At 42.9% G+C, this 14141-nt stretch overlaps 1 protein-coding gene across 1 annotated transcript in view; it reads left to right on the plus strand.

Moving 5' to 3' along the window:
- KCNQ5 (potassium voltage-gated channel subfamily Q member 5) overlaps positions 1–14141 on the plus strand; it is a 579817-nt gene that overhangs the window by 458899 nt on the left and 106777 nt on the right. Inside the window, exons 4-5 of the mRNA XM_060283602.1 lie at positions 12684–12859; positions 13125–13250. Coding sequence (XP_060139585.1) covers positions 12684–12859; positions 13125–13250 — 302 coding nt within the window. The remainder of the gene's footprint in view (positions 1–12683; positions 12860–13124; positions 13251–14141) is intronic.

Below are 14141 nucleotides of genomic sequence, written 5' to 3' on the forward strand. Positions count from 1 at the left end.
GAAGAAAGAAAGAAGGGAGGAAGGAAGGAAAGAAGGAAGGAAGGAAAATAAAGTTACTAAAATAAAAAAATTATTAAAAATTTAAAAAGTAAAAAGTAATAAAAAACAGAATAAAAAAGGGACAGACAGAACTCTGGGACAAATGGTAAAAGCAAAGCTAAACAGACAAAATCATACAAAAAAGGATACACATACCCTGATGAAAAGAGAAAAAGGAAAAAAAATATATGTATATCTATAAATAAAGAAAAAAGGAAGAGAGCAACCAAATCAATAAACAAATCTACCAATGATAATAAACTCTAGATACTAAACTAAGATAAACATAAAACCAGGAACAAATTAGATGCAGAAAGCAAACCCCAAGTCTACAGTTGCTCCCAAAGTCCACGGCCTCAATTTTCGGATGATTCGTTGTCTATGCAGGTATTCCACAGATGCGGGCACATCAAGTTGATTGTGGAGATTTAATGCACTCCTCCTGAGGCTGCTGGGAGAGATTTCCCTTTCTCTTCTTTGTTTGCACAGCTCCCGGGTCTCAGCTTTGGATTTGGCCCTGCCTCTGCGTGTAGGTCACCTGAGGGCGTCTGTTCTTCACTCAGACAGGATGGGGTTAAAGGAGCCGCTGATTCGGGGGCTGTGGCTCACTCAGGGCGGGGGACGGGGAGGGAGGGGCACGGAGTGCGGGGCGAGCCTGCAGTGGCAGAGGCCGGCGTGACGTTGCACCAGCCTGAGGTGCGCCGTGCATTCTCCCGGGTAAGTTGTCCCTGGATCCCGGGACCCTGGCAGTGGCGGGCTGCACAGGCTCCCGGGAGGGGAGGTGTGGACAGTGACCTGTGCTCGCACACAGGCTTCTTGGTGGCAGCAGCAGCAGCCTTAGCGCCTCATGCCCGTCTCTGGGGTCCGCGCTGATAGGCGCAGCTCGCGCCCGTCTCTCGGGTCCGTGCTGATGGCCGCGGCTCGTGCCCGTTTCTGGTGTCCGCGCTTTTAGCCGCGGCTCATGCCCGTCTCTGGAGCTCCTTTGAGCGGCGCTGTTAAGCCCCTCTCCTTGCACACCAGGAAACAAAGGGAAGAAAAAGTCTCTTGCCTCTTTGGCAGGTCCAGACTTTTCCCCAGACTCCCTCCCGGCCAGCCGTGGCGTACTAACCCCCTGCAGGCTCTGTTCACACAGCCAACCCTAGTCCTCTCCCTGCGCTCCGACCGAAGCCCGAGTCTCAGCTCGCAGCCCCACCCGCCCCAGCGGGTGAGCACACAAGCCTCTCAGACTGGTGAGAGCTGGTCGGCCCTGATCCTCTGTGCGGGAATCTCTCCACTTTGCCCTCTGCACCCCTGTTGCTGCGCTCTCCTCTGCGGCTGCGAAGCTTCCCCCCTCCGCCACCCGCAGTCTCCGCCCGCGAAGGGGCTCCTAGTGTGTGGAAACTTTTCCTCCTTCACGGCTCCTTCCCTCTGGTGCAGGTCCCGGCCCTATCCTTTTGTCTCTGTTTATTCTTTTTTCTTTTGCCCTACCTAGGTACGTGGGGAGTTTCTTGACTTTTGGGAGGTCTGAGGCTTTCTGCCAGCGTTCAGTAGGTGTTCTGTAGGAGTCGTTCCACATGTAGATGTATTTCTGGTGTATCTGTGGGGAGGAAGGTTATCTCCACGTTTTACCCCTCCGCCATCTTGAAGGTCTTTTTTAACATTTTTTTACTTGTATATATTTTGTATATTCGTGCTTCCCAACTGCAGAATGATGGCTCTTTAACTGTATTGTTTCTAAGACCCTTGAAATTATAAAATGTTATTCTATTTCTGTGCTCACTATAAGCAAATAACCCATCAGATCAGTATTGAACATCTTACTATGGCAGGTACTGAGCAGGCACTGAGGTTACAAGGAAAAATAAGTGCTTTGACTGCCTTCAGTGTCTTACAGTTCCTGGGAGAGACCGGCAGGCAAGCAGATGGTACTGACAGTGGTCGTAAGAGTGACAGGAGTGCACCCAGAGCCCCGGGCACCAGTGCGTGAGGGCAGCCTCCTTGACAAGTTGGCACCTGGGCTGAGCCCTAGCAGCAGCTGCGAGGTGGCCACACGGGGAAGCGGAAGGGCTTTCCAGAAAGAGCAGCATTCTGTAGAGCACTTTGAAGCTGGGAAGCAGAATTTTATCTTTGTTCTAAGTAATGGAAAAGAAAAACAAACTTTTTTTGATCAGAGAAGTAATGTCATCACTTTAACATTTTAATCTGGCAAAAAAATACACAAGAGTTTAGAGAAAGCAAAGACAGGAGTGAGAAGAGCTGTTTAGAGTCTGTGGCGTGGCCGGGAGAGAGGGAGCCTCGCCCTGAGCCGGGAGACACAGGACCAGTGGGAGGAGGGAGAGAGGGGAGATATTTGGAGCAGAAGCAGCAGAAGTACACAGCTCACTGGATGTGAGATGAAGGAAGCAGTAGAGAAGATGCTCACCTAAAATCAAACGTGCAGTCTGTATCAGGATGCTGGGGTTTTAACGGGTACATTTATTCTGAAATTTACCTGGAGAAATAAATAGGTTTAGAATAATTCATAAGCTTTTTTTACAAAGGAGTAACATTGAAGGGATATTACCCTGTCTAATATCTAGTGTCATACTGATGACGCATAGGCAATAGAACAGAAAGAATCTAGAAATAGACCTCTCCATGAGTATATGGAGACATTTGGAAAAGAATAGGCTTTTTATTTAGGTGGTATTGGAAAAACTGGCTATCACATAGGATAAAAAGAAAGATTAGTTCTCTACTTCACCAGAGAGACAAACATAAATTTCATAAAAGTTAAAGATGTCTCAGTTAGAGTAATGCTAATTGTTATAACATACAAATTCTCAAATTCCAGTAACTTCTCAAATTAGAAGTTCATTTCTTCCTTGCGTGAGAGTCCAATGAAGGTGCTTCTCGCTGGGGCTGGGGTGTGTGGTAGAAGCCCTGCTGCATGCGGTCACTCAGGACCTGGCTGACAAGGCCCCGCCATCTTCAGCATCTGGCCCCTAAGGACATCCTGAAGGCCCACATGAGCTGGCAGACGGGAAAAGACAGCCCCTAAGGCCATCTGCTTCCCCTCAGCCCGGAAGAGGCACACACCATCTCCACTCACCTTCCATCGGCTAGGATGGGTCACATCCCCCCACCCAGAGGCGAGCGGACCTGGGAAATGACGTCCCTGGTAGGCAGCCGCTTCCCAGGTGTAGTTCTGTGCCTCAGAAGATAAGCATGTATCTGTGGAGGACAGCTAGCTACCGTTGCCACAAAGAACATGCCAAACAGAGTACATATGTTAACTAAATGAGCAGCTAAATACACCAGACAGAATCTAGGAAAGTAGTTTCATAATCTTGGGCAAAGGCCTTCTTGATGACTTGTCTTCTATGACTTCTTCATGACATGAATCTGTTAAAAAAAAAAAAAAGGTGATGTTTTATCTATCATATTAGCAAAGATTACAAATTTATAATATTCCACGTAATACTTGAAAATGCTTAGAACAGTATTACACAGTAAACAGTAAATTTTAGCTATTATTATTACTATCGTCATTTTTTTAGCAAGGAGAGATAAATACTTTCATACATTGTTAGTGATCATTGGTACCACCATTTGGAGGGCACTTTGGTATCAAAACTCAAAATGTGCCAGCCTTCAACCCAGCAATCCAATCTCCAGGAATGTATCCTTAAAGAGAATGCCTACAAAAATTTGTGTACAAGGCTATTCATTTCAGCATCATTTTAATAGCAAAAATTAAAGAACTTACAGCTCCTTAGTAAAGAATTAGCTAATTAAATAAATTTACTTCTTATACATATGTCTAAGGTTTTGACATTTTATAGCAGCTATTACTTTTATAATTTTAAAACAGATATTTCATTAAAATTATCCAAATTTTAGCTTATAGTGAAGTCACTGAAAAGAGCTCAAGGAATTAGAACAAAAATGGAGGTGGGAGAGGGTAGAATCACCGGGAATGTAGTAATTGTTGCACTTCTGTTTTGCCCAGAGGCAAGAAGATGAAATGACCTTAAAGTGCAAGAGGGAAATTTATGTTAGCTATTAGGGGAATCTTTCTGAGACTCTAACATAATTTACAAAAATTCTTAAAACCTGAAGTCTCCAGACAGTTTCTAGATGTCAAGATGTACCCCCTTTGTGGTTCACCTCTAGAAAACGTATCTCTCCTAACAATTACTAGTATAAAAGTGTTCAACTGTGCTTTGTTTAATCCATGTGATTTAGTTCTTCCCTTTATGATTTTAAATTAGGCCAAGCATACTAAAATATACTTTCTGATAGATGCATTGCGTCACGTAATTGTAGCAACAAACACCGCCCGCCAAGTTCAGATATACAATTGACCCTGCTTTAACCCAATCTTAGGTCCGTGATAGGGTCACCTTGGATGTGAATCCACCTTATAATGAGGGCTTTTCAGTATTTCAGTGACTAATCCCTTTTACTCAGCATCCGGGGTGATCGATTTGTATTGATTTTGCTGACTAATCCTGGAGCAAAGTTCCAGAGGGGTCTAATTATAACCTCATACACACCCTGCGTGTCTTAAATATCACAGTATTTACTTCATTCAAATCTTTGCAGTCTCCTCAAGTCTCAAGAATTCATCCATAAAACATTCTAAGTGACTCAGTGGATATGTGAGCCTACTTCCTAATAGCTTATAAGCCTATATTCCACATCCCTAATGGGCTGCCTGTAATCAGTAACTGTTTCTTCACTGCTTCCTGACTTGTTCCCCACTGTTTCCGTTGGGAGGGGCATTTAAGAGCTCCAGATTACACTTTTTTTTTTCTTCATGCAGCTTGGAGCTCCTCCTTGTTTATTAGCAGTTCTGTTTCTTTCTCTAACCCCACTGTCTCTGGATGTATCCGTAAAGGTACCATCTGTTTTAGTGCCATTTTATTTCTGCTTTATTCTCCCTGCACTTCTTTCTTTCGTCAATGCTTTATCGTAACAATTTATTCTTGCTTTAGTTTCCACCTGCTTTTGCAGCCTACCCCTTTCACCCTCCCCGCCACCACTACCCCCCAGCCCATGTCACTCTAGATTTCCTTTATCCAAGGAATGGGGTACCATGACTCTTAAGGGCACAGCTTTGGAGTCAGGTAAGGGCCAGCTCAGCCGCTTGTAGGTATTGTGCTTGGCTAGTTGACCCCCGCAAGCCTCAGTTCTTCATTTGTAAGGAGGAGAAAGGAATGATACTGTCTCCCTCATAGGGCTGTTGGGAGGACTAAATGAAATGATGGACTTCAGGGTTTCCCAGTCTTGGCACTGCTAACACTGGGACTGGTAATTCTTTTTTCAGAGGGCTGTTCTCGGCATTGTAGGATGTTTTGAAGCAACCCTGGCCTCCACCACTAGATGCCAGCAGCAACCCCCTTCCCAGTTATGACAACCAAATATGTCTCCAGACGTTGCCAAATGCCCCCGGGAGGCAAAATTGTCCCTACTGACAACCACTGGTGCACATAAAGCATTTGGCACAATGCCTGGTACACAGTAGGGACTTGCTAAACATTTGCAGTAGATTGATGATCAGATTGATGAGTGAATATTCATTTCTAATGCAAGTGTCTAATACAATGCTTGACCCTCAATTAACTTCTTCATATGCGAACAGATGAACAAATGAATCTGAAGCCAATGAGCCTTGAGGGCTACCTGTAATTCCTACATTGTACTGAAAGGTGCTGTCTTCACTTAAAACAAATGCTCCTATGTTGCAAACACATTTTGGACAAATAACTAATTGTTATTAGTTAAATTGTTATTAGAGCAGTTTAAGCTGTTCGACCCAGTTTTTCCCCCGCTTTATTGAAATGTACTTGACAAAAACATGGTGTAAGTTTGTGTACAATCTATCGATTTGATACACTTACATACTGCACAACGATTGTGAGATAACAACTCCATCACGTCGCATAATTACCATTTCATTTTTGTGGTGAAAATATTTAAGATTCACTCTCGTAGCAACTTTCAAATATATAATACAGTATTATTAACTATAATCACCATGCTGTACATTAGGTTCCCCAGAACTTATTCGTCTTATAACTGGAAGTTTGCAACCTTTCACCAACATCTCCCCACCCCCTACACCCTGGTAAACATTCTAGTCTCTGTTTCTATGAGTTTTACTTTTTTAGATTCCACATATGAGTGATATACAGTATCTGTCTTTCTCTATCTGGCTTATTTCACTTAGCTTAATGCCCTTGAGGTCCATCCATGTTTTTTCAGACATTAGGATTTCCTTCTTTCTCATGGATGTACAATATTTCGATAGATAGATAGGTAGGTAGATAGATAGATAGCTCTTCTTTACCCATTCATCCATTCATTGATGGACACTTAGGTTGTTTCCATATCTTGCCTATTGAGAATAATGCTGCAGTGAACACGGATGTGCAGACATCTTTCAAGATCCTGTTTTAATTATCTTTGGATATACACCCAGAAATAGGATTGCTGGGTCCTGTGATAGTTCTATTTTTAATTTTTTGAGGAACCTCCATACTGATTTCCATAGTGGCTGCACCAATTTACATTCCCACCAACAGTGCAAGAGGGTTCCCATTTCTCCACATCCTCTCCAACATTTATCTCCTGCCTTTCTGATATAGCATGTTAACAGGTATGAGGTTTTGATTTGCATTCCCTAATGATTAGTGATATTGAGCACCTTTTCAGTACATGTTGGCCATTTGTATGTCGTCTTTGGGAAAATGTCTGTTCAGATCCACTGCCTGATTTTTAATTTGATTGTTTGGGGGTTTGGGTTTCTTTTTCTTATTTACTATTGAATTGTATTAGTTATTTGTATATTTTGGATATTAACTCCTTATCAGCTATGTGATTTGAAAATATTTTCTCTCTTTCATTGCCTTTTCATTTTGTTGATGGTTTCCTTTGCTGTACAGAAGCTTTTCAGTTGTAGTTTTGCTTGTTAATTTTTGCTTTTCTTGCCTTTGCTTTTGGTGTCAAATCCAAAAAATCATTGCCAAGGCAAATGTCAAGAAGCTTACCCCCATGTTCTTCTAGGAGTTTTATAGTTTCAGGTGTTACATTTGTCTTTAATCCATTTTGAGTTAATTATTGTAAGTGGTGTAAGATAATGGTCCAGTTTCATTCTTTTGCATGTGACTATCCAGTTTTCCCAACACCGTTTATTGAAGAGACTGTCCTTTCCCCATTGTATATTCTTGCTCCTTTGTCGTTAATTAACTCACCATATATGTGTGGGTTTATTTCTGGGCTCTCTATTCTGTTCCATTGACCTATGTGTCTGTTTTTATGCCAATATCATACTGTTTTGATTACTATAACTTTGTAATATAATTTGAAATGAGAATGTGTGATGTTTCTAGTTTTGTTCTTCCTTCTCAAGATTGTTTTGGCTATTCAGGGTCTTTGTGATTCCATACGAGTTTGGGACTGTTTGTTCTATTTCTGTGAAAAACAGCACTGGAATTTGATAGAGATTGCACTGAATCTGTAGATTGCTTTGGGTAGTATGGACATTTTAACAATACAAATTCTTCCAATCCATCAGCATAGAATATCTTTCCATTTATTAGTGTCTTCTTCACTTTCTTTCATCAATGTTTTATAGTTTTCACCAAACAGATCTTTCACCTCCTTGATCAAACTCCTTCCTAAATATTTTAATCTTTTTGGTGCTGTTGTAAATGGGATTTTTTCCTTAATATCTCTTTCTGATAGATTGTTGTTAGTATATAGAAACACAACTGATTTTTGAATATTTATTTTGTGTCCTGCAACTTTGCTTAATTCATTTATTATTTCCAACAGTTTTTTGGTGGAGTCTTTAGGGGTTTCTATATATAATATGTCATCTGCAAATAGTGACAGTTTTACTTCTTCATTTCTGATTTGGATGACTTTTATTTCTCTTTCTTGCCTAATTGCTCTGGCTAGGACTTCCAATACTAAGGTGAATAAAACTGGCAAGAGTGGGCATCATAATTTGTTCCTATCTTAAAGGGAAAATTTTCAGTTTTTTACCACTGAGTATGATGTTACCTATGGGCTTGTTTTGTGGCTTTTATTACGTTGAGGTGCATTCCCTCTATATCCACTTTGTTGAGAGTTGTTATCATGAAAGTGTGTGTATTTTGTCAAGTGCTTTTTCTACATCTATTGAGATGATCGTATAATTTTTACCCTTCCTTTTGTTAATGTGGTGTATCACATTGATTGATTTGCAGGTGTTGAACCATCCTTGCATCCCTGGAATAAATCCTACTTGATCATGGTGTATGATCCTTTTAATGTACTGTTGAATTCAGTTTGCTAGGATTTCATTAAGGACTTTTACATCTACATTCATCAGGCATATGTACTTTTATTTTCTTGTGGTGTCCTTATCTGGTTTTGATAACAGGGTAATGCTGACCTCATAAAATGAGTTTGGAAGTGTTTCCTCCTCTTCTGTTCTTTTTATGGAAGAGTTTGAGAAGGATTGGCACTTATTCTTTAAATGTTGATGTAAGTCACCAGTGAAGCCTTCTGGTCCTGGACTTTTTTGTTTGTTAGGAGGTTTTTGATTACTGATTCTATCTCTTCATTAGTAATTGGTCTGTTCAGCTTTTCTATTTCTTCCTGATTTAGCCTTGGTAGGTTGTATGTTTCTAGTAATCTAACTATTTCTTCTAGGTTGTCTGTTTCATTAAGATCTGTTTCTGGTAGTTTATCTTGTTCTTTTGTTTGGAACATATTATTTTGTTTCTTCATTTTCCTTGACTCTTTGTGTGGATTTCTGTGTGTTAGATGAACAGCCTCCTACCCTATTCTTGACAGACTGATCTTGTGTGGGAGATGAACGTCATCAATCAGCCCAGCCTTGGCTTCTGGTTGTCTCTAAAACCTATGTGATTGTCTAATCACTTTCCCTGTTTTTAGTGGCACCCAGTGGTTGAATATGTGCCCAGACTGATCAGTGTCCCAGGGGGAGGGTCACAGTCAGCTCCTAGATACAGGGTCCAGTTTAGGAGCAGTGGGGAAAGTGTGTCATTAGACCCCATCCAAGGAGAAACTGGGAGGTGGGCATTTCACCTGTCCCCTCTGTACTGGGCCCAGTTATACAGCCATGGAGTGGGGGAGGGGGCTATGGGGTCCGGAACCCATTATGAACTTCTTTCTTTGCTACAGGCCTGTGGGACTCCTATATGAAAGCCCCACTGGCTGTCAGAGCCAGGTGATCCAGGGGTTCTTCTGTCAAGCAGCAGCCTCAAAAGCTGGGGCACCAGATGTGTATAAAAGCTTCCTGAGGGAGATACTGGCAAACTGGAGCAGGCCAGAGGGAAAGGCCAGGGGAGGCGTCCACCGGCTTCTGTGGTCTCAGGAGAGAACTGCAGCCACTCCCTAGTTGGATGCTAAAAATTAGAGGCCTGACTGGCAGGCGGCAGCTTTTAAAGTACGCAAGTAGAACCCTTTCAGGAAAGGTCGGGGAGACTGACGTTTCTGCCTGGACACGGGTGGTGCGTGAGCGGAGGCCCAGTACTCACGCCCGCTGATACCTGCTTCTGTGTTTGCTGTAGTGTGTGGGGCTCACGGATGCAAGCCCCGCGGCTTTCAGAGCTAGGTGTTCGGGGAGGGGCATCACTCTGGTGGGAGTCTTAAAAATTGGGGCGCTAAAAATGGGGTTCAAACCCTTAGCCTCCCAGGGAAAAGCTGGGAGTTGGAGGTCCCTGCTGCTAGGACTGGGGTTTATGGTGAGTGCGTCTCAGCCTCTCCTGCCGTTTTGATGTGAGCGTTTTCTCATTCTCCCAGTGCATAGGAGCCCCTTGGCTAGTTTCTGGATTTCCTGCAGAGGGAATTACTACGTGTGTAGCTGTTCATTTGGTGTGTCTGTGGGAGGGCGACGGTTCAGGGGTCTCCTATGATGCCATCTTTAAAGACCACGCTGCCCACTGTCATAAAAGATAAATCTTAGAGAGATTTCCTTTTTATAAACATCAGTGGCTGACGGCTGTGAATTATTATATTGCTGTAGAATTCTGTGCTGGTTTGATTAACTTACAGGTATTTTAGATTGATGTTCCAGTTATTAAGCCACTGATGTGGTAAGAGAACAAAGCTCAAGCTACTTTTAAATGTTTATTAACCTAAGTTTATTCTATAAACATTTATTGAGTGCCTACCATGTTTCAGGCACTGTTCTAGATACTTCGGATACAAGTATCCAACCTTGTGGATCCTCCATTCTGCTAAGTAATGGTCTACAAAAATAATAAATACATGAATAAAAATGAAAGTCAAGAGTACTCATAACTTCTAAAATATTAAGCTGGGAAATATCTAGGTGGTACTGACAGCAAAATTCCAGTGGATGACTGTAATCCAACAAGAAACATTTTTGTGGGTGCATTCATTGTGTGCCATGTGGTTGCTCATTTATGACTTCATTTCATTGAACTCTGACTTTCTGATCTGAATTAAAATGAGCGTATTAAATCTAATCTGTGGTTACCTTTACATATTATGTGACTTAAAATCTTTAGATGATTCACTGTGCATAATTTTTGAAATTGTCTCAAACCTACAGGGTTCCTTTTTCTAGGTCTTCTCTAATGAACTGTAACTTTATAGCATACTTTTTGTGCTGTAGTGTAACAGGCCTATAGCTGATTTTTTAAAACTAATACAATATATGTTTTTTGTGTCTCGCTTTTTTCATCTGTGGAATACCTAACCAACACGGGGTGTTATAAGAATTAAAATAATATAACATTTGTAAAAAACCTAGAACTAAAGGAAGTGCCTGGCACAAAGTAAATCTTAAGTCTGTGCTTTCTGCACCCCTACTGGTCATTCACTTCTTTCAATTTTTTCTAATATTGTACCTTTTTCTTTCCTTTGTACCCTTGTGAGGAAGCAGGCCTACAATGAGAAATAGAAGCAAAATATATATCCGTCAGGGCCATATAAGGAGTGTCCCTTTGTCTGCAGACCACTTGTCTTGGAAGTAAGTCCCTCCAAATGATGAAAACCAAGAGATGTTTTCACATTTAACTCTTTTTTAAAGTTTTTTCCTGATTTCAAAAGACATTTTCATTGTTATAAAACTCCAACATTACCAAAATTAATAACTTAGAAAGTCCCTTTATCCACATACTCACCACAACTCTCTACCCCAGAGAGAATTCATAGTAATATTCTGTGTCTATTCTCACATGTCTTTCCTAGGTGTATAATATATGTGTTATTAAATAAGAGTACATTGTACATACTGCTTTGCGACTGACTTTACTCGCTTAACGTCTTTGATGTCCGTATCAACGTAGGTAGTTCCTTCTCATCTCCGACAGCTATGGAGCGAGAGAAAACGATGCATTTGTGGCTGGCTGTGCACCCAGCCACAAGCTCCCGCAGCGGGCAGATGCGACTGGAGGAATCCCTTTGGCTCACCCACGTCCTGCCAACCCCTGACCCTCTCCAAGTCCTGACCCAAAAGGGCACCAGGAGAGTGAGTCCAAGGATGCTGTTAGTGCACACCAGGGGCCAGGCCTTCCTGAATGCAGGCACGACTGGGCTGGGCAGAGGATACACATTCACACAGCAGTTACCCCTGAGGCTCCCAGAAACATCAGTAACTGCGACCCCCTGAGGTGGAGCTCTTCTTTGGAGTGTGGCCACCTGGTCATGCACAGCCCACTTGCAGCAGGAAGGACATCTTACTGAGGATGATCAGGTCAAGCTAACCTACTGTAAAATCTCCATTGGAAGCCATTCATCCCACTTCACCTCTCCCACTTCAAAGCCTACCTTCCCTCGCTCAGATGTTTACCCTTGGAGCGATTAAGTCATTCATCTTTTCTATGCTCTCCTTGGCTGCTCTTTTTCTTTTTTTAGCTGGCAAAAGGGCAGATATGATTTAGGCCAAACGTCAATATGTCAAACATTAAATATCCGTTCCCATGCAGTGCGTGGTATGCATGATCACCTCCTCTATTGTAACAAATGGAATGTTAATTAACTTGTGCACAGAACTCACCCAGAACTGACTGGCGCCGTACAGAGCACGCAGAGCAGAACGCTTAGAGCGGTCTGCTCAGTTGGGGCCTTTGTCTGAGAGGCTGCAAAGGTGCAGACTCCACAACACAAGTGAATTTCTGCAGAACAGAGCTGCCAGCTTCTTCGGCAAGAAAACAGGAGACGTGATTATGCGAAGCAGCCCTTTCGCATCTGGAAAGGCTGTGTAGTCTCTGTGGCGTCAGCCAGCAGGCCGCGGTGCTGCGGCAGGGGCAGAGGCGGAAGCCCCTTCCTGCAGGCAGGACCACCCGTGCCGCCAGGACTGCCGTGGGGACGCTGCGCCAGCCCGAAGCCCTCCAAGCACCGGCCCTTCCGAAGGCGGTGTCCAGGCCTTTGAAGGTTAAACGGCGAGTGGTCCAAACCTGCGTGGCTAAAGCAGAGAACGGCCGAGGGTCAGACCGGGGCAGCAGGCGCAGGAGGCCACATCCTCCGCCTTCCACTCCTCGGCGATCACAGAGCCCGCGTGGCGCGTGCCGGCCTGGGGCTCAAGAGCAGTTCCCTGGGCCCCAAACAGGTCAAAAGGACCCTTTCTGAAATCCTGTTTTGGAAACTAAAACCTCCCGGTCGTGCTACTTACGGCTGCTTCACCCTCTTTCTTTCAGATACCATCGTTCTCATCGCCTCCATAGCGGTAGTTTCTGCCAAAACTCAGGGTAACATCTTCGCCACGTCGGCGCTGCGCAGCCTGCGCTTCCTGCAGATCCTGCGCATGGTGCGCATGGACAGGCGCGGCGGCACCTGGAAGCTGCTGGGCTCCGTGGTCTACGCGCACAGCAAGGTGGGGCGGCCCTCGCCCAGGTGCGGGCAGGGTGTTCTTAACTTCTTCCCTTGCTGCCATGATATTTACTAAACCCATCGAAAGCAAACTTAATCTTTTCAGTAATTGGTTAAAGCAATGTGGGACACAAGGTGTAGTGGATTATGTGAAAGTCATCATAAATATCCAAGCAGTAGTCAAACGCATGGAATCATGCTTGTATTTTTTTTTTTCCTTTTTCAAAGATTTTTCACCTCTAAAAATCTCTCATTCCTTTTATATCCAGGAATTAATCACAGCTTGGTACATAGGATTTTTGGTTCTGATTTTTTCGTCTTTCCTTGTCTACCTGGTGGAAAAGGACGCCAATAAGGAATTCTCCACCTACGCGGACGCACTCTGGTGGGGCACGGTGAGTGTGAGCACCTGCTTGTGTTTATTGGATGCTGTGAGATGTTTCCTTTGAATGTAGTGTAGGGATTCCCATGGGTGGTCCCAATAAAACGATGAACTTCCAAAAGGGAGTTAAGTGAAAATATACAGCGCTTATAATTATCTAAAGAGTTTCCCCTGTTAAGTCCAACAAAGTTAAGTTCTCTAACAAATCATCAGTAGTATTTCTTGCATGCTACACTGTTGCCACAATAAAGACAAGTAATTTTTTAACCGTGATTAAAATGTTCATGGGCTTGTTCATTTTAACTGTGGAGCACAGCTTTAAAGTACAAGTGGTTGCATTGTTTGGCCACTTGTTAAAAAGTTTATCTGAGGTTTAAAAAAAAAAAAGAAAAAAGGAGTACTAGCTGAATGAAAGAAAAGTAAAATTATGGTACAAAAAGGGAAAAAGAGAAGAGTGGTAACCATCTCTGAGATCAGAGACTATAGATCCTGAATTTCAAAACTTTCCACTCATAAAACTCTTTTTCCTTTATATTGTTGTTAAAGGATAGTTTTCCAAACAAATAAAAGTAAAATCACGACTCTCATACAGGTAGAAAATAAACATGTCCTCAAGATTTTATTTAAACTTTTAAGTATTCAAATGAATGTGCAAACAGAGGCACACCTGGCTTCTTCCACAGTGAAAGAGGAAAGTCAGAGGAACCCGCACCAGACAGAATGTACTTACACGTCCGTAAACAAGAATTATTTTGCATTGCTGCTACAACTTATGTAGTCCTAAAATAGCTCAAAGGCCTGAAAGGTGCAGAGCCCACCCCATAAAAGCAGGAACTGAGAACCTGGAAGAGTGTACTCTAAACAACACATAGTTTTCTGCGGCGAGCCGCCTCCGACCAGCAGA

This window comes from Globicephala melas, chromosome 14, assembly GCF_963455315.2.
Source record: "Globicephala melas chromosome 14, mGloMel1.2, whole genome shotgun sequence".
Classification (NCBI taxonomy): domain Eukaryota; kingdom Metazoa; phylum Chordata; class Mammalia; order Artiodactyla; family Delphinidae; genus Globicephala; species Globicephala melas.